Source organism: Rhineura floridana, chromosome 7 (genome assembly GCF_030035675.1).
Source record: "Rhineura floridana isolate rRhiFlo1 chromosome 7, rRhiFlo1.hap2, whole genome shotgun sequence".
NCBI lineage: Eukaryota > Metazoa > Chordata > Lepidosauria > Squamata > Rhineuridae > Rhineura > Rhineura floridana.
Genome location: NC_084486.1, coordinates 149,418,978 through 149,444,660, shown reverse-complemented (window position 1 = coordinate 149,444,660; position 25,683 = coordinate 149,418,978). Strand labels below are relative to the sequence as shown.

The 25,683-nt window shown below is 44.0% G+C and overlaps 1 protein-coding gene across 1 annotated transcript in view; it reads left to right on the top strand.

Moving 5' to 3' along the window:
• The first annotated feature begins 3,399 nt into the window (after positions 1-3,399).
• Positions 3,400-25,683, top strand: part of PSMD1 (proteasome 26S subunit, non-ATPase 1) — a 132,411-nt gene continuing 110,127 nt past the window's right edge. Inside the window, exons 1-13 of the mRNA XM_061637548.1 lie at positions 3,400-3,913; positions 6,542-6,585; positions 8,413-8,486; positions 8,733-8,902; positions 9,668-9,873; positions 11,248-11,391; positions 12,566-12,792; positions 14,108-14,171; positions 18,233-18,361; positions 20,823-20,911; positions 22,257-22,335; positions 23,885-24,058; positions 24,521-24,632. Coding sequence (XP_061493532.1) covers positions 3,898-3,913; positions 6,542-6,585; positions 8,413-8,486; positions 8,733-8,902; positions 9,668-9,873; positions 11,248-11,391; positions 12,566-12,792; positions 14,108-14,171; positions 18,233-18,361; positions 20,823-20,911; positions 22,257-22,335; positions 23,885-24,058; positions 24,521-24,632 — 1,528 coding nt within the window. The 5' untranslated portion in view covers positions 3,400-3,897. The remainder of the gene's footprint in view (positions 3,914-6,541; positions 6,586-8,412; positions 8,487-8,732; positions 8,903-9,667; positions 9,874-11,247; positions 11,392-12,565; positions 12,793-14,107; positions 14,172-18,232; positions 18,362-20,822; positions 20,912-22,256; positions 22,336-23,884; positions 24,059-24,520; positions 24,633-25,683) is intronic.

Here is a 25,683-nt window from a genome sequence, read left to right as displayed (position 1 = left end):
AGCCACAGGAGTAGCAAAAGTGGTAATAGGCCTTTTCACCCTTCCCACTCTCCCTGCAGTTGGGAAGGAGCTAGAACAGAAGTTGCCAATGTGGTACCTTCCAGATGATATTGGACTCCAGTTCCCATTGGACCCAGCCAACATGGGTTGATGGAGACTGCAGTCCAGCAACATCTGGACAGCAGGTTGGCTATCTCTGAAGGAGAACATCTTCACCTTCCTCCTAAAGCTGGCCATTTGCTGAGCCAAGAACCTCCCATGCATTTTCTGTCTCTTTGCAGCTTCCATACGAGGCCATTAGGGAGAGTAGGGATAGCCAACGTGGATGCCTTCAGGCTATGATGGGACTACAGCTCCCATCTTTCCTGGTTGCTGGCCCTGCTGGCTGGGGCTCAAGGGAGTTGTAGTCCAGCAGCACCTGGAGGTTGCCACATTGGATAACCCTGAAGTCCGGTGAGACAGCCATGAAAGGGCAGCAAAGTGTTAATTTACTATGATTGTATTTTTACTGCCAGGAATGGAGGAGAGGCCTTTCTGTCTCAGGTCAGTGCTAAGATTTATTTATTTATTTATTTATTTTTATTTGTTGAGTTTCTATACCGCCTGACTAGCATAGCTCTCTGGGCGGTGTACAACAGAGAAATATAAATATACACAATAAAATCCAATAAATCAGTGCAAGGGACATGTATATAAAAATCCACAGATCTAAGATCAATTACAACATATTTAAAACTAAAAAACTAAAATGGCTGAGAAAAGAGGAAGGTTTTAACTTGGCGCCGAAAAGATAACGTCAGCGCCAAGCGCACCTCATCGGGAAGACTATTCCACAGTTCGGGGGCCACCACTGAGAAGGCCCTAGTTCTTGTTATCGTCCTCCGAGCTTCCCTATGAGTCGGAGCTCGGAGGAGGGCCTTCGATGTTGAACGTAGTGTATGGGCAGGTTCATATCAGGAGAGGCGTTCCAGCAGGTATTGTGGTCCCGCACCATATAAGGCTTTATAGGTTAAAACCAGCACTTTAAATCTGGCCCAGAATCATATTGGTAGCCAGTGCAAGCGGGCCAGAACAGGTGTTATATGTTCAGACCACTTGGTCCTCGTTATCAGTCTGGCTGCAACATTCTGCACAAGCTGTAGCTTCCGAACCGTTTTCAAAGGCAGCCCTACGTAGAGCGCATTGCAGTAATCCAATCGAGAGGTTACCAGAGCATGGACAACTGAGGTGAGGTCCTCCCTGTCCAGATAGGGACGTAGCTGGGCTACCAACCGAAGTTGGTAGAACGCATTCCGTGCCACCAAGGCTACTTGAGCCTCAAGTGACAGGGAAGGATCTAAAAATACTCCCAAACTACGAACCCGCTCCTTCAGGGGGAGTGTAACCCCGTCCAGAACAGGGTGAATATCCACCATCTGATCAGAGAAACCTCCCACCAACAGCATCTCAGTCTTGTCAGGATTGAGCCTCAGTTTGTTAGCTCTCATCCAGTCCATTATCGCAGCCAGGCAACGGTTCAGCACATTAACAGCCTCACCCGAGGATAACTTGATTGGCCTTGGATTAGTAGTAGTATTTGCAGTAGATTTTTATCCGACTTTTGCTCCGCAAGGAGCCCAGGTGTGGGCTGGTGGTGGATAAGACTGAGTGGCTACTAGACATGATGGCTGTGCGCTCCCTCCAGGAGCGGAGGCGGTATGCCTTCCTCTTTCAATAAGCCTTTTGAGTAGAGACCTTATTCCAGTCTGCAACTGTGGTGGAATTGCTTTTTAAGATGCTTTTAAAGTTTTTTTTAAAAAAATATATGTTTCTAGAGATATTTTAATATATTTTCATGTCTGTTTTATGTTTTATATTGTTTTTAATGTTTTTGTTTGCTCCTCTGGGCGCCTATTGGGAGGAAGAGTGGGATATGTAATAATAACAATAATAATACCAGTGGTTGGAGAGGGTGCTTTGCGCTTAACTTAGGTTTTGCTTGTGGGCTTCCCACAACAGCGTCTGGTTGGCCAGTGCGTGAACAGTATGCTGGACTAGATGAGCCACTGCCCCAATCCAGGTACAGGGCACTTCATATTCTCGTGTTCTTATGACGTTTCTCTGTAGAACAAGAATGCGGGTCCTTTCCCTGAGGAGCTTCACATTCCCAGGATTTTGGGGTGGGGGTGAATGACATGACAGTTTTATACCAATTTAGATGTATATGATAAACCTTTACTGTCTGTGCCTTACCCTGCCTTTAAGGAGGTAGCAAATGACATGGAAATGGCTGTCCCTTCCTTGCAGTTTGCATCAGCGGCCCTTCCCTCATCCTGTTAGGTGAGATCTCTTAACCCACAGGGACTGAAGGAACTAGACCTGAAATGACTTTTTGCATAAATTCAGCAAAAGCCAGGATTTTCCACTGAAAAGCCATTTCAGCTGAGAACACCTAGGACAACCCAATACCCAAACTGATACACTGCACATCAGTACGGGCAATAGATTAGAGAGCTAAAGAGGAGAGGATGGTATGCTGGTCTATAGACTCTAATAATAATAATAAAAATAAATAAAAAGAAAGAAAGGTCGGACACATAATAGCCTTGTCAGTTTTCTCTCCCCCCAACAAAGCTCCTATGCCTTTGTTAGGTCCAAACCCAACCACGAGCTGTCCACAACCTTACCTCTCGTTCACCCGGGAAGAGTGCAGAGTTGAGTGACTTTTCCCCCACTGCCAGAGGCCAGGAAAACACGACAACAGAATACCTTTGCAAAGGGGTCCCAATCCGTCCAGCAAGATGCTTTCAGAGATCGGGAACTCCGTTTATTGAAAAAGTCCAGATTATATACCCTCACAAAGAGGTTACAGGGTAGGGGAGTAAAACATCATAAAACATAAAGAACACTACATGGCAGTATAGAGGTCAGAAGAAGGGGAGGGGCAAAAGGAGGAGGCGAGAGATATTCCAGGGACATGTCACCCCCTGTTGAGATCAGTCTTGCATGCTATTACAACCTTGAGATAAGAACTGGTGCCAGGATGCTTAAAAAAACTAACAGGGAACATCTAAAAAAAGACAGCATAAGCCGCATTCTTGTAGGGCAAAGGCTTTCATCCTTTGACATGTCTCTGTTAAGGCTCAATAAACATGGAGGTGTGGATTCCGTTTGTAGATTGAACCACTTTCGTTCAGCCAGGCTACCTGGGAAAGTTAGGTTAGGGGCAAATAAACCGAGATCAGTTTTATTTCCACTATAGTCCATTTTCATTCAACACCTTTAGCAGCTGCAAGACAGTCAGAAACTCAACAGGGGAAGCTGCACCTATTGAATGTTTGCCTGCCCTTGCCAAGCCGGAAGCTGAGGTGGCTGGGGCAGGAAGGCTCATTAAAATCAGGAGTCAATTCACACCCTCTGCTGCTCGAAACGAGGTTCAAGTTCTGAGCAGCTGCACGTGCAGAGAGAGTGGTACCGGAGGGGCCTTCGAGCAGGGGTTGGGTGTCCAGATCGCTGCCTGCCTTTTACAGCGGCCTGAGTGCACGCTCCTTTCCCTTTTCCCCCTTCTGTCCTCAGGCAGTTTGTCTCCACCGGCTCTACAGGCTGCTGCAGCCGCCGCCGCCGCCTCTTCCTTTCCGAGCAGGCAATCGTCAGCGGCAGCCCTCTATAACGCCGCCGTTGGTCGGTTGCTGGGGAGAGCGGGGCCTGAAGCAGGGGGGGCGCGCTCGCTCGCTCGCTCGCTGTCGCGGACATTATCGCGTCACTTCGGGGCGGCTTGAGGACGCACCGGAAGCGGCGAACAGCTTGGTCACGGACTACGACGGCAAGCAGCGCCGGTCTCGGAAGGCTCCCTCTGTTTCACCTGCCGCTTCCCGGTTCCTTAGCGCAGTGCCGGCGGGGACGGGCAACGCCAGCGCCATGATCACCTCAGCCGGTGAGGGAGCGCGCGCACGCGGCTGGAGAGAACTGGTCCCCCGGCGCCTTTCCGCTGAGTCAGGCAGGGCCCGAACCTGCCTCCCGGGACCCCCTTCCTCCCGTCCTCATCCCCGGAGGGGGGGTGGGTCTCTGGTCCGAGTGTGGCATCCGCTCCAGCTTCCCGTGTCCCGGAGTCACCGGCCCCGCTCTTGCCTCGGGGGAAGAACGTGGGGATGTCTTTAAGGAGGGCGGAGGGGAGCAGCCGCCACAAAAGCTTGGCACGGTGACGCGCGTGCTGGAGCCCCCCTTCCCCAGGGTGCTTCAGGTCTCTGGGAGTTACAATTCCGTCCTGAATTTCTCGCTACGTGTTGGGTGCCGGGTGCTAGTATACGTACTAAGACTCCCGATGGGCGTTTCCGGACAAAGCAGTGTCAGAAAGGAAGCAGCGAGGGGTGTAGTGGGACCTTGTCAAGGTAGGATTTGGGGGGCCCGTGTTTAAATTTGGGAGGCCATGAAGTGAGTTGGGTGATGTTTGGCCGGTCGCTATCTCTCGGGGTAGCCTACCTCGTAGGGTGGTTGTGAGGATAAAGTGGGTGAGTCCGGATTATGTAGGCACATTGTTGGGGATAAAATGGGTGACCATGCTGCCTGAACTCCAAGGTGGGGTAACAAAACACACAGAACAAACAGGAGAGTCCAATACGCAGCAGTAAAATGGTGGGAGAGGAAGGGTGCTTAACATTCCCCTGGTGGGGGGTCCCAAATGCAAGAGTCGTTATGTGACATGTAGTTCTGGGGTGAGTGCAAGGCACGTGTGTCTTGACTCTGTGTATGCACACATAAACATGTACATGTGACACAAAATAGGTCTTATGCACGGCCAGGTGACCTGTTTTGTCTGTGAAAAGTTGGAGGGTGGTGAGGGACATGGGAAAAGAGACAGTTCTAAAAAAGAGTGCAGGAATGGGAAGCAAATGAAATAATTGGGCCTTGATGCAGATTCTCTTGGAGCCTTGCTAAACATTTCAATCGTGACCTGAGAAGTGCCTACTTGTAAGCTAGGCACTGGCTGTATTCAGAAGATGCCCTGAGAAATGGGTAGGGTGGATTGCAGAGCCACTGGGCATCTTATTTTGAAGTTTATCCTATTTCTTGTCTCTAGAGGTTGGGAGGGGAGGAAGAGGAGGAGTAATTTGTGGTCAAAGGGGAGAGGTTTATTTAACTTTAGAATGATCCTACAGATGATTATTTATTTATTTATTTATTTCACTTTTAAACCACCCTTTAGCGACAATGTGTAGGGAGAGGTGGCCATTAGTGACTCTTTTTGCTGTGTTATTTTTTTACTCTTTGTTCCATTTTTCTTTGTTGGTCTCTGAGGGAGCACTTAGAATTCTCAGTGGTCAGAGTCTGACAGATTTGTGGCTATATTATCGATGTGGTGTGTGTAATGTACAGTTACGCTCCAGGAAAGAAGGAAGAGGGATTTATGTGTGGCTTTATTTGCCTCCTTTTCCTGTGACTGATTTTATGGTCCCATACAGTTTATGGAGCCATACAGTTAATGACAGCCAAACAAAGCTTCAAGCTTTACTGACCCAGAAAGGTTACTGCTAGTCCTCCTGGCCACATGTACTGATGCTTGGTGTTTGTACTTGAAAAAGTGGGGCAAGGAAATAAAGTTATTTTGCCTGTTCGCCTGGTGGCACTTCTTACTTGCCACAGGGAGGACTGTTTACAACTCTTGACCAAGAACTGAAATGCCTTTCAGTCCTTCATGCTGCCATTGACACCAGCCAAATATAGCAGCCTGGTGAGCAACTGTGAGGCACTCTCTCTCTCTCCCCCCCCCCATTGGGAAATTATTGCTGTAGAACAAGGATTCCCACACTGTGATCTGTAGACCACCAGTGGTCCGCAAGCTTCATTCAGGTGGTCTACAGCATGTCTATACTAAATATTCATTTTTAATTGCGTTTTTATTGTTTTTTTTATTTCTTACATTGTTTTTTATTGCATTAGAAATGCAAATTGTAATACAATAGAATACAATGTAAGAAATAGAAAAGAAGCAATTAAAATGCAATTAAAAGTCACACAGCACCTAGCACAGTGTGTTACAGTTGCTGCTACAGACAAAAAAGTCATTAAGTGGTCCACCAAGACCTTAAGCAATTTTCAAGTGGTCCTTGGGACAAAATGCTTGGGAACAACTGCTCTAGAATTCAAGACACATGGTTAGATGGCAGTTATAATAGAACTGGAAATGCAGTCCCCCTGGATTGTTGCTTATGTAAGTGCCATTGAAATGCCATGTTGCACATCCTAGAACTAGGTCTGGTATGGCCCACTCTCATGTAAGTGTGCACAGGATTGCAGTCCTGTTTAGTTCAGCTTGGTTTCTGCAGTAGTAGTTCTTAAGATACAATGCTCTTAATTATTAAAGGGTGAAGTTAATTGTGGTTATTGGTAATCTGCAGTTACCAAACTGTGTTCTGGTAGAACTAGTTTATGAGAATTTTTTATCATCTTTTGTAAATGCATTTCATAACCATATTTGTCCCCTTTCCTGTGACAGTTCTGAAGAAACTCAGTTTCCTCTACTGCATTAATTTCTGTGGTTGCTAACAATACCTTTCTTTTGTAGCTGGAATTATTTCGCTGCTCGATGAGGAAGAGCCAGAACTCAAGGTAGGCATGCAAGGATTTCTTTTTATTTAAGGACTATAGGTTGAGGAGTTGTCCTTTTAACTGTTTTCCAGAAACAGTGACTGAGCAGATGTTGGGTATGTGGCTTGTGTGCTGGTTTTACATGTGGCTGAGCAATGCCTTATACTTTTTTTAAAAAAGAAAATGCTTTAGCTATTGCTTTTAATTGGCATTTTAACTTAAGATTTCCACCTTAAAATCTGTCAGTTTCACTTTTAAATAATTAGATTTGTCTCATGTTTGCATCCCTTCCATTCCTGAGACAGTAGAACACAAGTGAGAGTGAAACTTGCAATATGGTTGATGAATATCTGACCATTAAAGTTGAAATGGTTGTTAAAGTCCATGTTGTTAAAAGTTATTATTTATTAAATTTGTATCCTGCCTTTCCTCCCAGAAGGAGCCCAGGGCACAAACAAAAACACTAAAAGCACTTTAAAACATATTAAAAACAAAATACTTTAAAATATATTAAAACAAAACATCTTTAAAAACAAAATAAAACAGAACATCTTGAAAACATCTTTCAAAAAAGAATTCTAAAAGCATATTAAAAAGCAATTTTGACACAGACAGGAATACTCTACTTAAGAGGCTTGTTGAAAGAAGAAGGTCTTCATTAGGTGCCAAAAAGATAACAAGATGGCACCTGTCTGATATTTAAGGGAAGAGAATTCCAAAGCGTCAGTGCCACCGCACTAATGGTCTGCGTTCTATGATATGCGGAACAGACTTCCTGGTAAAATGGTATCTGTAGGAGACCCTCACCTGCAGAGCGCAGGGACTGATTGCGTGTATAAAGGGTAAGATGATCGTTCAGGTATCCTGGTCCCTAGCGGCATGTCTGAAGCAGCCGTTAGTATCTTCATTGTCAAGTTCCAAGCAGTACTGTTAATTTAGATTATATGCAATGCATTGCCATCCTGTTAAACAGCACAGAGGTTTGGTTGACAGCCTTACCATTCTTACAGAATGCAGCCTATACAGTAGGGCCCCACTCATACAGTGGGTTACTTTCCGGACCGCCGCTGTAAAGCGAAAACCACTGTAAAGTGGAACCCATTGAATAGAATGGCGTGCGATGCCCGAAAACTGCCGTAAAAGTGGAACAAGCGCTGTATGAGTGGGGCTTTAGTCTAATTGCGTCTAATTGAGACCGCTGTATTAGCGAATCGCTGTAAAGCGGGGCCCTACTGTAATAAGGTCAGTCAAAACATAAAAAGGTCAGAAAAGACAAGCCATAACCAAGAAGAACCAATGTTGGTGGACTCCCAACAACGGTCATTGATGTTTGGCATATGTTAGGTATTTTGAAGTTTTTAAGTCAAACTTCATAGTCTGAGGGAAAAAAGCAAGGCTGACCCTTGTTCTTGGTGAGCAAGCAGATCTAAGGAAAAGGGGAGGGGTTGGGGCTTTGTCTCTTCCTGCTCAGCCGTACACTGTTTGGGAGATGGTACCTTGACACTCTGCCTCTAAGTCTGATGAAGACATGCAAAAGTGGTTTGGAAGAAGTTGTGGAATGCCACATCTTTGGCCTCCCTTTTGCCTACGTTTCTTCACTGGGGCCAACCTTACATTTTCAAGGAACTGCACCTAGGATTTATTCTGTGTCTCCTTCATGGGCAGGTGTTACTAACCTGGTTATGGTAGGCTTTTTAGCCTTTCAGGCAAATGCATGGCAGGGTGTAATGATACGGAGTTCAGGTTAGAGGTGGTCATGCTTGAAGACCTGGCTACTTGCCACGGCTCTGTACTCTTGGGACTCGATGCAATGCTCTCCAATAATTTGGTTCTCATTGGCTTTTGTAGGAATTTGCTCTTCACAAACTGAATGCTGTTGTCAATGACTTCTGGGCAGAGATCTCTGAGTCGGTGGACAAAATGTAAGATAAACATTTTATATCTGGGAATAGGATGACTAATATATTCAGAGTACAGGAATGAAATGTATCTGTCTTGTGTCATGGTTAATAAAACAATATGATTCTACATTCTGTGAACTGATTTTCATGGGTTAGGAGCTGCAGATCCATCATCCACAAGATGCTAGTTGAAATGTGACATTTTGGTTTATGTTCAAGCGAGGCTGTAATAATGAGTCCGTTCTTTCACCCTTGCTTTCGCTGTAGTGAAATCCTGTATGAAGATGTTGGCTTCCGGAGTCGTGAATTTGCTGCTTTGGTGGCTTCAAAGGTGTTTTATCACCTGGGAGCCTTTGAAGAATCATTGAACTATGCCCTGGGGGCAGGCAACCTTTTCAACGTCAATGACAATTCAGAATATGTGGAGACGATCATTGGTAAGGTCAGACTCTGAATTGGAAAACCTTCTAGCTGGCTACGCTGGTTTAGCAAAGGCCAATAATTGTTCTGTGTAAAAGCATTCACAGAATATCCAGATTTGACACTTGGCAAAGTTCTGGTTTCCACAGTTTGAAAGAGAAATTGCTTTGTTTGACTGTAAGGATTTTAATTTGGTGGAGCAAACTTGCAGGGTTTTTTTACTCCAAATCCGGTATTCTAAATTTGGCATTGTTTGGGACAAGGAGCAGAGTATTGACAGGAGGAGAATCATTTCTACATGAAGGGTAGAAGGAATGTGCAGATATGTAAGGATAGCTGGACATTACCTTAAAGAGGATGAGGGATGAGGTAGCCATGCTGGAGAGAGCAGTATCACTCTATACTACATCTATTTTATAGGATGAGAAAATTGGTTTGTTCTAAATAACAAAAGCTGAGATTGCCTGGAATTCAACTTTGTGACCCCATACCAGGACCCTATGCAGAATCATAAACGTGATGAGACTGTGGATGCTTAGCAGCCCAGTCTGACTTGGCCATGAAAATACTAGCTTTTTCTTTTATCCAGATAACGATACATGTTCTAGTCCTAGAGTACTGTTGTGTTAATTAATAATTTTGTGATGTGAAATATCTTTGGAACATCAGCTTGTCGTAGCTTGACAAGTATGTTAGTATTTCATCCTAAGGATAGATACACGCTATGATACTGTGTCAGTTGAGGAAGCTTAATGTGTTGGCATGTGTGTTTCTTTTCCCAGCAAAATGCATCGACCATTACACCAAACAGTGTGTGGAGAATGCCGACTTGGTTGAGGGAGCCAAGAAAGCAGTGGATCCACGGCTGGAAGGGATTGTCAACAAGATGTTCCAGCGCTGTTTAGATGATCACAAGTACAAACAGGCCATTGGGATTGCTTTGGAGACACGCAGGCTGGATATCTTTGAGAAAACCATTTTAGAATCGGTAGGTGAAAGCACAGAATGTGATGTCCGACACATGCACAGCCTAAAGCTGAAATCCTCCGCACACTTATCTGAAAGTACATTTCATTGAACTCAGTGGGATTTGCTTCTGAGCAGACATACAAAGAATTGGACCGCTGATCTCTGGCCTTGTAGTGTAGTTCCATGCGAGGTATGGAACAATTCCTTGTTCCCCTTGCCTAGCTTCATGTGTTTTAAATGGAGGTGGGTCCCTACAGTTATACTGGGCTTCTGAGGTCCTCCAAAACCCATAACTGTGGGGGCTATCCTTGCCAAACCCCTCTGCAATTCCAAGCTTGGAGCTGGGGCTTATCTTGGTGCTGGACATCCACGGTGCTCACAGCTGTGGCCCAAAAGGCCACCCATTGTTTGTGTGGCCATTTCAGGCTTGCCCCTTTGACTCTAGACCAGGTGTAGGGAACCTTTGGCCCTCCAGATGTTGCTGAATTAAAACTCCCATCATTCTTGGCCATTGGGCATGCTTGCTGGGACTGATGGGAGTTGTCGTTCATCAGCATCTGGAGGGCCAACAATTCCCCACCTCCTCTGGAGATCAAGGTGGAGCTTGTTTTGGCAGTGGATAGCAGAGGTGATCTAAGTGTCAGTGTGCCCCCCTGCTTGGAGATTTTACCCATACTTGTGTTGTGCTCTCAAAGCTCAAAAACAGCTGCGTTGGACAATCCTTGTCCCTTCTCCAAGCTAGAGAAAAAGGTGGTGCTTCTCTTGACAGTCTCACCAAAGGGTAGGTGAACACTCTCACCATGGTAAGGGTGGTGAATGTTGAACACTGTCTGTATTGCAGAATTGTGGTACACCATCTATATCACAGATTAGGGATGAAGTTAAAAGTGGATTGTCTGTGGTCACCTAATAAGTTTTTGGCTGAAATGAGATTAACTGTATACTACTTGGCTCATGGTCTTGGGACCTATGCTTCAGGACTTCTCAAAATGTTACTTATCCTGTATGTAGAATGGGTTATATGTTTTAAGTCATTTTGGATTACACTTATATTTTGGTTTTGGTATAGAATCATAGAATAGTAGAGTTGGAAGGGGCCTGCAAGGCCATCAAGTCCAGCATCCTGCTCAACGCAGGAATCCAAATCAAAGCATTCCCAACAGATGGCTGTCCAGCTGCCTCTTGAATGCCTTCAGTGTCGGAGAGCCCACTACCTCTCTAGGTCATTGGTTCCATTTATTGGTTCCATGATATTATTACTGAAGACAGTTTGATGACGCTTGCTTGATTTGCATTAAGCCAGTTTACTTTTTGTCATTCTTTGTCTCTCCCCAGAAAATGTTCATATTTTGAAATTGTGAAAAAACTTAAAACTATTTTTTTTTCATGGCAGAATGATGTTCCTGGAATGCTGGCCTACAGCTTAAAACTCTGCATGTCTTTGATGCAGAATAAGCAATTCCGCAACCAAGTGCTGAGAGTTCTAGTTAAGATCTACATGAACCTAGAAAAACCCGACTTCATCAATGTGTGCCAGGTAACATGGTGTGCTTAGCTACAATCCACAAGCCAGTTAAACTTGGGAGCTGTGGGAAGGGAGGGTGTACTTGGAATACTATCTGTCAGGTGGTGGCATGTTTGTACTGCCCCTTGGAGGAAACGTGGGATAACAATGTAATGCAGAAATCCAAAGAGGCCATCCAAGAATATGGTGGCTGCAACAATAGGGGTGACTCAAAATAAGTGGGATATATGCTAGAACTTGCTTGCTAAAATTCTTGTGCTTCTGCCTCCTTCAGCCTAGGGTTCAAGGGAAATTCAGAACAGCAGCTTGATGTGGCCTCGCTGAGCTAAAGCACTTGCTGTGTGGAATGCTTTAAAAGCATATCTGCTGTTTTGATCATGGCTGCTTTGACAGCTTGTTTTGATTGATACATTTTCTTCTTTTGGTTGTTAAAGCTCTTAATGAACGTGGACGTAAAAGGAGCCAGAGTGGCATAGTGAAAAGGGTTGGGGCGAAGTCAGTGTGTGAGTGGAATGGCTTCTGCTTGTGCAACAGAACTTTTCTGTCTGTGTGCTCCCTGTGCACGTGAACATAGACACCCAAGATCTGCTCTAGAGGGTTAGGGAATCCTCAGAGCAGATTTGGGAGAGTGCAGGGGGCATGCAAATGAAGAAGTAATTGCATGGGAAGAACAACGTCGAGTCTTGGACTCCAAATTTCTGCTCCGCCACAAAGCTGACTTGGTGCAATTGCAACTACTTATTTTCTCTGTCTAGTCTACCACAAAGAGTTGTTGTGAGGATAAAAATGGGAGGGGGAAGAGGAAGGAACTTCAGGTGCTTGAAGCAAGATTTGACAGGCCTGATGCATTTTAGATTAATCGTTTGAAGACATGTTTTGTATAGCAGTTTCCATGAAGTGCATAAATCACTATAGTGACTCCTATAAAAGGTTTAAAATGGGCAGTGCCCCCACCCCAAACATTACCCTGAGCTCTTTGTGGATAGTTTAGGGTTCAGACATGATGAGTAAGTAACTTAAAACGTATAATTGAAAAATGCAGGATGTGCAGGATTTCCTTTGTAGTTCAGGAGCACGCTTCTAGTAAACTTTATTTAGGGAGAAGAAATCATTGGCAGAGCCTTATGAAGCTCCTACTTCCATCCTGAGCGATCATCTGACTTTAGTTTTGTCTTCTCTCCTGTAGTGCCTCATTTTCTTGGATGATCCGCAGGCTGTGAGTGACATCTTGGAGAAGCTGGTGAAGGAGGACAACCTTCTCATGGCTTACCAGATCTGTTTTGACTTGTACGAGAGTGCCAGCCAGCAGTTCCTCTCTTCCGTTATCCAGAACCTCCGCACTGTTGGCACTCCTATTGCTTCTGTGCCTGGGTCAACCAATACAGGGACTGTTCCTGGTTCAGAGAAAGAAGGGTAAGGCAGCTGGTTTAAGAAGCATCCTCATGAATGACACACATGCTGCAACATGAAGTGCCCTCACTGTGCTTAAAAATGGACCCATGCCCCCAGTGTGGTGTGTAGTGGAGGTAGCCTTGGGACTGAACTGATCACTGGGTGGGGTTTAGCCAGGTTTCAGGGAATCTGTATAGCTTGAACTGCATAGAAGAGGGCCATGCAGTTTCCCTTTGTTCATTTTCCCTCTCCTTTGGGTGTATGTAAATACTGTAGACATATCAGTTTTACACTGCAAAATCATATCAGTTTAACTGTCTTGACTTCTCCCCTCTCACCCCCCCTGCAAGAATCTTGTAGTTTGGTGAATGTGCTGAGATTTGAAACTACAGTTCCGAGGGATGAGAGAATGACCATTAAATCTGTTGTTGTGTGGATATACTGTCAAAGAACCCAAAAGAGGGGGTCTGGCTTTAGTTGTGCCGCTTGTTCATTCTACAGAACTCTGTAGGTTCTGTGGGTTGAAGATCCCTTTGGGGGATATTTGGAATCACTCACTGATAGGGTGTTGGTTTTCTACAACAGTGAGGGTTAGATACTAGCTTTTAAAACAAAAGTTAATGCACCAAATTTCATGTTAGAAAGTGGATGGTATTTTGCCACACCATCATGACTGTGCAGAAAATCAGCACTGCTGGGTTTGTCTTGTTAAAATCTTCCTGAAATAATAATAATAATAAATAAATTGCATCGGCCACTGTTGTGGATAGCTTAGTTCCCTTTAAACAAGCGTGAATATGCTCCATGCATTCTCTTCCTTTCAGTTCCTGGTCATAATTACTGAATTTCTTTCCTACCTTCTCCTTGATGTGCCATTCCAAAGATCCAATTTGTACAACCAGCAGAATCAAGTGGTGAAACTTTACCTGGACTGTACCAGTTCTGGTGGGGTGTGTATTTCAATACATCCCTTTTTTTAAAAAAAAGCCTACCTGTAGAAAAATAGAATGGAACCGAGAAAGCTTCAGCCTTGCAAAATTGTGAAAGAGAATGCAAGGGAGTCCCCCCCCCCTTATTTTGTAGGGGAGAGTTCAAATATGTAACCACACGGTTGCACAGTATAATGGTCAAATTCAGAAAAATCTTCAGGTTTTGGTTCTGTTGATTGCATATCTGACTGAGTGTAGAAAATAGTTTCCTTTTTTAAGAAGTGTGGAGACTTGAAGGATTAAGCCTGTGAAATGAGATATTGATGCCATTATTGATGCCTGGGCCCTTTTCAGTACAGTTTTAACACAGGCTGCAATGCAAGTTAGGCTCTGTGTTGTTTTTCCAGTGATACTATGGAGACAGAAGAAAAGACAAATAGTCCTGTCGCTGCAATAAAGGGTGCCCAAACGGTAAGTACTGCTGTATAAGACTTCCTTGATGCATGCGCAGTTTATCTCATAAAATTTCAAGACTGCCCTTCATCCTGGCAGATTCCAGGGTAGCGTACAATATTATTATTATTAACAATACAGTATAATAAAGCATGACATTAACATTGCATATCTTTCAAAGCAATAAAATAGAGAAGCGGCTATAAAGCAGGCTAGGGCATTGCACAGTTAACATATATCTAGGCTCACTGCATCCTTGAAATGCTTTGAAGTACCGCGTATATTATGTTCCCCAAAGCACATGATTTCAGGCTGTAGTCCTAGATCAACTTGACCTGGGCTGTTCTGATTTTACTGCTTTCAGAACCTATGCAACAAATCACTCTTGGACAACTGCATCTTCCAGGATGGGAGAGTAACTAATTCCATATCTCTGAGGGATGGAACGCTTGCTTAATGCAATGTCTTTTTCCTGCAATAAAAGATCTTTGCTGGTTTGTGAAGCTCATGTGAAGATTTAGTGCTGTTTTACTCTTCGGGGCATTAGTGTGTGTGTTAAAAGGTTTGCCCCTGAAAGTAGGAAACAAAAAAAAAGTATTGTTTGGCCGTTGATTGCAATTGGAAATATTTAAGTTGCTAAAGTCACACTTTGCAGCTGTGTGAGAAGAGAAAACACCAAACAGAGTAGGGTAAAAAAGAAATCTATACACAAAACATAGGGTCTTTTTTTTAAAAAGAAGTTGCCTTAAAGTCAGTCTTACATGGGGCTCTCCTCACCTGGGCAGTGCTCATGTGTACTGTCATTTGCCTTCAGTAATGCTACAATGTTGGTGCTCCCAGGCCATATACTGGGCCCGGTCAGTACACAGTGTGAATTGGCCCCAAATTGTTGAGGACTGTGAGGGTGGGGGGGATGGTGCAAGAAAATTAAACACCTTCAAGCAAGTGCAAACTGGAGTCTTTGAAGCTAGTCTTGGGTGAAGAAGCAGAGAGTCCATGCCCTGTTTATTTGAGTGAGCATTTAGGTGTCAGGGTGTCAGATCATTTCCTTTGTGAAAAATTAGCCCTGCCAAGGTGAAAGCGTGCAGAAATTATCCCTGAAGTCTGGAGTATTCCTGGACTTTAACATTCCCACCTACTAGCCCAGAATGCAAACTAAAAAGAGAGAATTGAGGGGGATTAGCTTGGGCATCCATGCTGGAGAGGGATCTACTGGAAGATCCCTGGCTGATTTGCAGTAGATCAGCAAAGGTTTCTGATTCCCAGTTGTTCAACAACAGCATCGCAAAACTCCTTTCCCCATCTAAATTAGGCTACTGAAATGAAAAAAGCTGGCTTGGAAAACAAATTCTCAGCCTCAAAATGTGCTTCAAGAGGCACCCCATTCTTTGACTGTATCTCTTTTGCACCTGGCTCTGTCTTAGGGTTCTAGTGAGAAACAATTTAGATTTGGCATGCCTGAAGTCTGCCCACCCCTAGTTTAAGAGATAACCTGGCTGTGGTTTGTGAATCTCTTGGTGTCCTGCCCAGAGTGCAAAACACGAGTTGGAGGCGAGACTGGAATTAATTCTTGTTTTAATTGATATATGAAAAGCAGTGCGCTTCATAGACTTAGCTATGCTAACTCACTTCTATCCCTAAGCTACCTAAGCATACTCTGCAGCGTGTGAGGAAAGTTGACTCAGCAACCGAGTCAGTGGGGCGCCGCCTTACGTAGGGAAGCTCTTCGTCTGTAATCTCTGACTCCTTCGAAGTCCCACTTTCTCGCGGCGTCTCGTATGGGGCGAAGGGGGGTGGGTGAGCCTCCGCCGGCTCATCTGACAGTACAAGCTCGATAGGTGCTGGCTCAGCATCAGAAGGCGGGAAAGCGTTTGAAGTACCAGGTGGGTCCTGGGAGGGTGAAGTTGGCGTGCGCGCCAGATCATTCCCCAACGTCTCTGTTGGGACATCTGTAGGTGGGGCGAGGTTTGTGTCAGCAGGAGAACTGTCCATGGGAACTGGCAGCCTGTCAACTACACCCCCTCCCTCCTGGCTCTCGAAAGCCTCATCTATCTCTGATTCCTCCCCCTGCTCTATCTGGGGAAGCTGGGGTTCAGCTGGCTCCCCTCCCGGATCCTCCAGGAAGAGCTGGGGCTCAACACCTAGATGGAATGCTCCTACATAAATATACTTCCTCTGCTTTAGGGAAGGACACCCGCTGGCTTGGCCTGCTGGGGTGGCTGAAGAACATGGAAAGCTAGGCCAAGTTAGCATGGATGCATTATGAAGCAGCTCCTGGAGCTTTTACAGTTGGGTGTCTGTCTGTCTACCAGCCACTTTCTACATTGCAACTTATTATGAGTAATAGAAGAGACCTTGACAGAACCCCTAGATATTGCTTCGATGTGATGAGAAACATCCAGGTGACTTGAGCAGCTAGCGAATCTGATAGCTGCTCTAGCCAGCCTGCACCGAGCCCCCCATCTAGCATGCTCTTTGCCCTGGCCTTTGGCAGTGAAGGTATTTTTGTGGGACACACTACTTCTGTTTTCTGTCATCGTTATTGTGCTGCTTAATTGTTTGGAATTGTCTTGCTATAAACCCTTTTGCTACTTTTGCTTGTTTTTAATTGTATGATAATATTGCTGTAACCTGCCCTGGGGCCTTACAGTGACGGCCAGGCAAAAAATCTTACAAATAAGCTAATAAATAAATAAAATGCTTTCAGCATTGCTGCTGGCCTGCTCATTCACTCTCCCATGATGCCTGTTTTCTAGCTGCAGGCATAGAGAGGAACAATAATTGTGCCAATTCTTCCTTCTTGTCCTCTGCTGTTACTATAGAAGACAGCTGTTGCCAGAAGACAAGAAGGTGAACAGCAGCTTTGAGAATTGGCTGGAAAGAAGCTCTCTCGGGATCATAGTAGCTATCAGAATTGCTAGCTGCTACAGTCTCTCAGCGGCATTTCGCTATGTGGGAGGCTCCTGTGTAAACCATTTTTTTTGTCTAATTGACAATATCTACATAACTTGAGAATACTTAGTTTCATTCTTATGCGCAGGATGTGCCAAAACTATCTTGCCTTTCAGAAGCTGACATTCTGGACGTATGCCCAAGTTTCTTACATGTTTAGTATGAAGAGCAGGCTCATTCTTAGTGCGGTTTGAGAATAGATAGGTGATTCTCCAATGCATGTTTGTTTTGAAAAGAGCCAGGCATGCTTGGGTGTTGCTGGCCTTCGCAGTGAAATGAACATCTCTGCTTTCCTGAGCAATTGTGTCCTTGCCGTGCAGCACTGATCTTCCCCATTCAGCTCAGCTGTGTGATTTTGGGGCTGACAGGAGTTCCACTCCAAAACATTTGGAGGGCATCAGGGAAAGTTGCCCAAGGGAATGATGTGCTTTGCGTTGTTTTTGGTTTCAGGTGCAGCAGAGCAGGGTGGGGTGATGCAAACACTTCACATTTCCTGTTCGGTCGGCATTTTACTATTGTCCAACATAGAAATTTTGCCAGCTGTCCCTTTATAAGGAGATACACATCTCCTATGGGGTGGGTGGAAGTGATGCAAAAAACTATATTTCTAATTGTACAAAGGTGCAAGAAATTGGTAAACGCAAGTCTGACCCTGCTCTGAACAACCAGTGGTTAGTAAAACAAAACAAAATCTCATCCCCCAGTGGATTAACCTTTTGAATAATGGATTGATCTCTGAACATTGTTTGAATATGCTATTTGTTATGGGGAGTTCTGCTCCCTCCTTCTGTAGGCGGTGATCCCCTCTATTATATAATAAAATAATTCCTAGGTTTATTAACGATAATACAATAAAATAAATTGTAAACATATATATATATGAACCAATTAATTTTTAGGCTGCAACGTTGAAGGCATTGAGGTGCTTGTCCACCCCTGCATATCATGAATATTGGTGGGGAGTGCAATATAATGCTTTACCTGGTATATATAATCTTGCCAGAGGCACCATTGCAAATATGACTGTGCTGGTGATAACAGATGATGTAGAATTTGGGAAGAATTGTGGGGATTTTGATTAGTAGTTGTCTTTTTGTGTGTCTTTCTCTCCATGTGTATGTATGAAGAATCCAGAGTCAAAAGACCAGATCCCCAAAATGATTAAAATTTTAAGTGGCGAAATGGCAATTGAATTACACCTGCAGTTCTTAATACGGAACAACAACACAGACCTCATGATTCTAAAAAACACAAAGGTAAGGCCTGTATATGACTTATGTTTGTGTGCTGCCTACTTCAAGAGATTTTTGGTGATATTTTTGGACTCGAAGCTGAATAACACATCTTGAAGTGTTGGTAAAATCCCAGAGTTATGTTTTGGAGAATTCTTTCTTTTAAGTTTGCTCTCTTTCCAGTGACAAATTTTAAATGTATATGACAATAGTTTCTTTCTAAACCAGAGCTAAAGACAACCAGCTTGTAATAGAAGTCTAAAAGTAATCTGCCCTGTATAGCCTGACAAACTAAAGGACATATCAGCAACTATATTTCTTGGAGGGCTATTATGTTTCTGTGGCCCCTGGGAGAATTTTATACTTCTGATGCTTAGATAACCCTAGGTTACCAGCTAGCTATTAAATATAAGATTTCCCATGAAGATCTTGTCCTGTGGGCTCTGACAGGATTTATACTAACAAAGAAAATTTGGATTAAAAAAGAAGGCTTGAGAAAATATCTTTAAAAAACTAACTTACAGAGAGCCAGGGTCCTAGCGTCTCTTTTCCCTGTGTCCCCACCACTTGGTCACTGACTGACTGACATAAAATAAAAGGAAGATGGAAGCAATACACTGAAGAACTCTATAAAAGGGATGCAAGGGTGACAGATTCATTCACGGAGGAACCATATGCTGAAGAAACAGAAATTTTAGAACGTGAGGTGAAAGCTGCTCTTAAAATACTTGGAAGAAACAAATCACCAGGAATAGATGGCATACCAATAGAGTTGCTACAAGCTACTGAATCTGTCCAAAGTTTGACAAAAATTTGTCAACAAATATGGAAAAGAAAACAATGGCCCACAGACTGGAAGCATTCAATATGTATCCCAATTCCAAAGAAAGGGAATCCCAGGGAATACAGTAATTATCGAACCATTGCCTTAGTATCCCATACAGATATCCCATGCTTAATATCCCATGCAGGAAAAACAGAAGGAAGTAGAAAAAGAGGAAGGCCAAACAAGCGATGGATTGATTCCATAAAGGAAGCCACAGACCTGAACTTACAAGATCTGAGCAGGGTGGTTCATGACAGATGCTCTTGGAGGTCACTGATTCATAGGGTCGCCATAAGTCGTAGTCGACTTGAAGGCACATATCAACCACCCCCAAGCTTAATTGCTGACATTCCCAGTGCTTGTCCATCAGTAGAGGGGGGTGGCCAGTTGTTGCCTGATACCATTTTATACACTTGCAGACTGTGTATATCATCCCTTCATCTATCTCTGCACTATATATACCCTTCAGTGTTTTCTCATGAGATTTGGGATCTGTTTTTTACAAGCAATTTTAATTTATTGTTTATTTATTAAGAATATTTATATCCCACCTTTCCAACAATATTGCTCAAGATGGCTAACAATAAAAAGAAAATTCATCAATCTAGAGACTAAAACGTATTACAATGCGCTATAAAATTTACTAAAGGAGTACTAAAAACAAAGCACTAATTGACGAGTCCCCACAAATCAACACATTTCTGGCAGCACATTGTAAGAAATAGTTTGGTTTACATCATAGTTGGTTAACTGGACAACCGGAACCAGAAAGCCGAAAAGGAAAAAGGAAAGTTGCCAAGCTGAGGACAGAGGCTTGTATTCAACACAGTGCTAAGGTGCTCTTCTGCTGACGCAAGGATTTCTCCTTGCCCTATGAAACCTTCTTCCCCTGTGTGCCCCCTAACTGTCACCTGGGGCTTCCCCCCTGCCCTCCATAGGAAATATGAAGGTGGCGTGTGGGTAGAGGAAAGAGGGCCAATCTTGTTGTTCTAATCCATGGGTTCTCAACAAGGGGGGAATTCCCCCCTGGGGGAGGAATTTTAGGGTTCCAGGGGGGGAATTGGGACCACTATTCAGCAAAGTGTGATGTCCTGTAGACTATGTACAATCTGTAAAATTGTAGTTTGTATTTAATTTAATCTGCGACATTCAATAAAGTTTATTGAATGTCACAGATTAAAATCGATTCTTGAACATGCAGCATTATCTTCATTTGCAAAATTAAATTATTATTTAAAGACCAGAAAGTGCTCCAAGAAATTCTGTTATAATATAAACTAAGAAATTTTTCTCTGACGAGAAACACCACCGTCACTCGCGAAACGTCAACACACTACGAGAGACTATCTTGGGAAGGGGGGAATTATATTCTGAACAACGGTGAAAGGGGGGAATGGAGCAAAAAAGGTTGAGGACCACTGTTAATCTTTTCATTAGCGCAACTATTCAGTTGAATTCCACCCGCAATTTCCAAAAAACATTAGAAACGTGTGTCTTAGACTCTGGTAACCTCTCCTCCTCAACCCTTTTTTTGGCCCTGTCAGCATCCATGTAGAACTCTGGTACCCAGACCTGAGCATGTTGCTACACATGAGGTTTTGCTACTTGTTTGGGTTCCCCTTTGCCTGATAGTGATTCTTTACTGTTTTGCCTTTCCAGGACGCAGTGCGAAACTCTGTCTGTCACACAGCAACGGTTATAGCAAACTCCTTCATGCATTGTGGAACAACCAGTGACCAGTTCCTTAGGTAAAAGCCTTCCGTGGGGCAGCACCTCAACTTCCAGGTGGTGTAAATTAATCTGTGACGGGCTTTTGGCTGAGGGAGAGCCACCTTTCGCTATCCTTTTCCAGAAATGGCAGATGATCCTGTTCAAGCACGTGCGCTTTGCACTTGGAGGATCTTGGATGGAAGGGCTGGGTCAGACATGCTCTGGAGAGCTGTTGCAAATCAGAGTAGACCAGCCTTTTTCAACAGCTGTGCTTTCTGTCTGATGGGACCTGCAGTTCAAAACATCTGGAGGGCACTAGAAGCTGGAGCAGGCGGTACTGGGCTATGTGGAAGAGTGATTTTTACTTGGCATAAGATAGTTTCTTATGTCCATATGTTGGTCCACAGAGCAATAATTTTGTAACCACTTTTATTGTCTTCAGAGCCAGTGTGGTGTAGTGGTTAAGGTGCTGGACTACAACCTGGGAGACCAGGGTTCGAATCCCCACACAGCCATGACGTTCACTGGGTGACCTTGGGCCAGTCACTGCCTCTCAGCCTCAGAGGAAGGCAATGGTAAACCACCTCTGAATACCGCTTACCATGAAAACCCTATTCATAGGGTCGCCATAACTCGGATCGACTTGAAGGCCGTCCATTTTTATTGTCTTACTACTTGGGCTTTGTTCAGAGCAGTTCCTCGGCAGTTTCACACATGCAAATTTAGGTATCTGGTTTCAGAAAGTCTGAGTTCTTTAAAAAGAAACAACTCTGGTTTCTAGGTCATTGTGGCAATACATTTGAAAATGTTCAGAGAGTTTCATCAAGGGGCCCTAATATTTTGGAGTGAGAACGTTTTATTGCCATTCCACATATAATGATCTCCCTCAGTGTACATTGATTTGATTGTTGGAGAGCCAGAGATAGATCCTTGTTGAGCCATGAAGCACCCCTTGCCCTAGGCAGAGCTTCCTCTTAGGTTTACCAGCCTCATACGTCTTTTTAAATAATACAGTGCAACTCTCTCTGAGTTCTTGTTTTGGGTTATGGCATGAAAACAACTGAAATAAATACATTGCTCCTGTCTAGTGCAAACGGAGCAGGTTATTGAAAATAAGCGACTTAGAATAACATTTTGATCTGTGCAATTCACTTTGAGTCCAGCAATCTTGTTGCCTTTGTGCCGATCATGTGAAAGATTTGAACTTGGAATATGAGGGTTGCTTATTCCAGATATTGCTATCATCAGGTCAAACTAGTCCAGAGCCAGATCTGCTACGGCAAAAGAACATGGGATCATTGTCTAAACACACTATTCCTGTGACAAAGAAAGGTTTGAACAACTCTTGAGTCTCTGTTCAATTCCCACTATTTTTCTCTGCAGAGATAATTTGGAGTGGCTCGCCAGGGCTACCAATTGGGCAAAGTTTACAGCTACGGCCAGTCTTGGTGTCATACATAAGGTAAAACCAAACGGATTTGTTGTGTTGTTTGCAGAGCTTGGAAAAGTTACTTTTTTGAACTACAACTCCCATCAGCCCAATCCAGTGGCCATGCTGGCTGGGGCTGATGGGAGCTGTAGTTCAAAAAAGTAACTTTTCCAAGCTCTGGCACTTGTTTGATAACATCTGAGGTGTGAGTGGGCATGTTATCTTCAGGATATATTGAGGCTCTCCTTGTTTACATTGCAGGTTATGGCCCAGCTTTTAGGCAGATTTGGCACGCATCCTTCTGTTGCCAGATGGATGATTTGAATAGATAACCACATTTAAGGTCTCTTCGCATGTTACAAAATTTGTGTTAAGATCAATATTTTAGGAATAAAAAATCCAGAGTTCTCTTCCAGTGATCTGCTGTCAAGGGACATTTACAAATGCCATCTGTTTTGTTTGACCGCCCTGTTTTTTTTCTGTGCCCACATAACTGGCGATGTGTGTGGCTGTTCCTCATAATGTGTGTATATACACGTGGTCGAAAAGGGATGCATACTGCTTGCACATCACAGGGTACACGTGATATACATGATCCTCCTAATTTCATAATGTTGGAACCAGTTGAAATTACGTTAACTTTATTCCCATTGAAATCTAAGAGGCAAGTTCATCATGATGCATTGGTGCCATTAGTTTCAATAGGAAACATTTGGCCTATTGAAATCAATGAATGTCCATTGATTTCGGTGGGTCTACTCTGAGTATGACTGTTGGATATCATCCTTAGCCTGGATCTAACCCACAGTGTTTGAAATGAGTCTTAAATGATTTTTACCAAGTTTTTTCATTACATTTTAATTAAACAGCATAGTCCTTCTATATAGGGAACACAATTTAGAATTAACTAACAAGTTTTAAAAAATCTGCCGTGATTAGGCATAGAGAGAGAGATAATACTAAGAGTAGCATGTTAATGTTTTGTTTACTTGCATTATTCGGAAACAATTGTATTTCAATTAGCTTAGGACAAATGATGAGGTATTCAACTAAGTCATTCTCAGAGTAGGTCCATTGAAACCAACATAATCATGGCCATTGATTTCAATATGTCCATGACTTAGTTGGATTCAACCCATACTCTTTTTCTCTTAATCATAAAGATGTAAAGGACATGGCGGTATTTAATCTACTGTCCACAACCCAGTGTGCTGTCTCAAAATAAGCATAAATGCATATTAAAATGTACAAGGTTTATGATTTAATCTAGTCTGGTCAGCATGGTTTTTGTTGTTGTTGAGTCTGTTTCTCTAGTCAAAAACAAGATTGGAAAAATTTGTGGGAAAGGTGAGGTCTGTCATTGGCTACTAGCCATGCTAGTTAAATGAAACCTCTTTGTTCAGGGGTAGCCTGCCTGAAAAATAGATGATGTGGACATACAGGAAGGCTGTTGCCTTTGTTCTATGCGTGTGGGCTTCTCAGAGACTCGGGGAGAAAAATGCTGAAGAAGATGGACCCCTTGGGCTTGATGAATCAGGGCTCTTCATAGGTCCTCTCTTCTTTCCTTGTGATCAATTTACAGGGTCATGAGAAGGAAGCTCTTCAGTTGATGGCAACGTACTTGCCAAAAGACACATCCCCTGGGTCGGCCTATCAGGAAGGCGGTGGACTTTATGCCCTGGGACTCATCCATGCCAATCATGGAGGTGATATCATAGACTATTTACTGAATCAACTGAAGAACGCCAGCAATGATGTAAGTACCGTGTCCTGTGATGCATGGGAGATAGTACCTCAGGGTAGCAGGGTGATCTTTGGGTTTCTCCAGACTTAGCGCAAGGTTACATTAGCTGCCTTGGAAATTCTATTGAAGGGCAGAATATAAAGACTGTAAACAAGGTGCAATGTAAAATGTAGATGGCTCCCCATTTCCCATCGGTGCTGTGTTTTTCAACTGCTGAAAATTACATCACAGGGAAGGAAGAAAAGTTAACAGGAACATAATTTCACATGAGTGCGTATAGTCAATTGGATAGTCTCAATAACTAGAAAAACGTTTGTATTCTGGAATAAGAGCATTGCTACAAAGTGTTGAAATAAAATGGGTTGACGTGTTGCCTGTCTGACTTCCAGCGTGGGCTGTCTGCTGTCCTGTCTGCCCCACCTGAGAAACTGAGTACAGGTGCTGAAGGAATGCAAACCATTGTCTTTCTTGTAGATTGTCCGACATGGGGGCAGCCTGGGGCTTGGCTTGGCTGCCATGGGGACTGCGCGTCAGGATGTCTATGATCTTCTCAAAACCAACTTATACCAGGATGATGCAGTGACAGGTAAGCAGCTGCTTTTGACCCAAGTGTGTGTTTGTCCCTATACCTGCCCCTTGTGGGCCAAATGTGATAGGTGGGCGGGACTGCCTACCCCTCAGTCTCCTGCCATCTCAGTGATGTCAGATGACCCTTCAGAAGCTCTCACTATTAGCTGATTGATGGCGCATCAGAAGCCCCAAGCACCAAGGCTTTCAGAGAGCCCTGCGTAATGAAGCGGCCACAATCGGCTGATTATCTGGTCTTCAAAGCACAGGGCAGGGTCCTTTGCATGATAAGTTGGGTGAGCTGATACATGCAAGCTGGGCTTCTGAAGCGCAGCTGATCAGCAACACTTCAGAGGTCCCTTTTGGCCCAACTGGCTTTTTACCTGCCCACGCATGCTTTCATTTATGAAGTCAGATATTGGCAAGTGGGTGTGGTTTGTCCTGGTGGGTAGAGTTAATTAGGCCTATGGGCTGGGGGTTCCCACTCCCGTCTTAAATTCATAGAGGTGTCTGGAGCGAGGATTGATATGATAGAATGGTATTTCATGGAAAAAACATTTCTGTGCATAGAAAACTAGCACCTCAGGCAGGAGACTGCTAGAATCCTTCTTCCTGACATGCTAGATCTCTGTTATGGGGGGATGTTTTTATCTGGGTACATTAAATCATGTGAGCCCCAACCTGCAGTGATATATGCTGGACTGAGGCTTACAACTGAGAACTACGCCTCTATACATACAGTCAGCGGGTTCTTGGGAGGGGTGGATTCAGGGCTTGTTCATACCCTCCATGCAGCTAGTGAAGAAGTTGCGGGGGGGGGGGGAGGTCAGGGTTAGAGTTCTGTGTTGTCTCTTCCAGCCTTAGGTTGATAATTGCTTCACTATGAGTGCCCTAATATTTTTAAATGTTGGCTTCTGGCAGCAGTTCTTAGATTTGTTTTGTAATATTTCTGGTTTGCGGATCCCTTGAGGGCCACCTCATTTTCTTACATGAAGGCTGCCATGTGGGAGATGACATGAAGTTAAATTGAAACTTGGTTCCTTCTGTGCTCCAGTGCTCCTCCGCTGAAT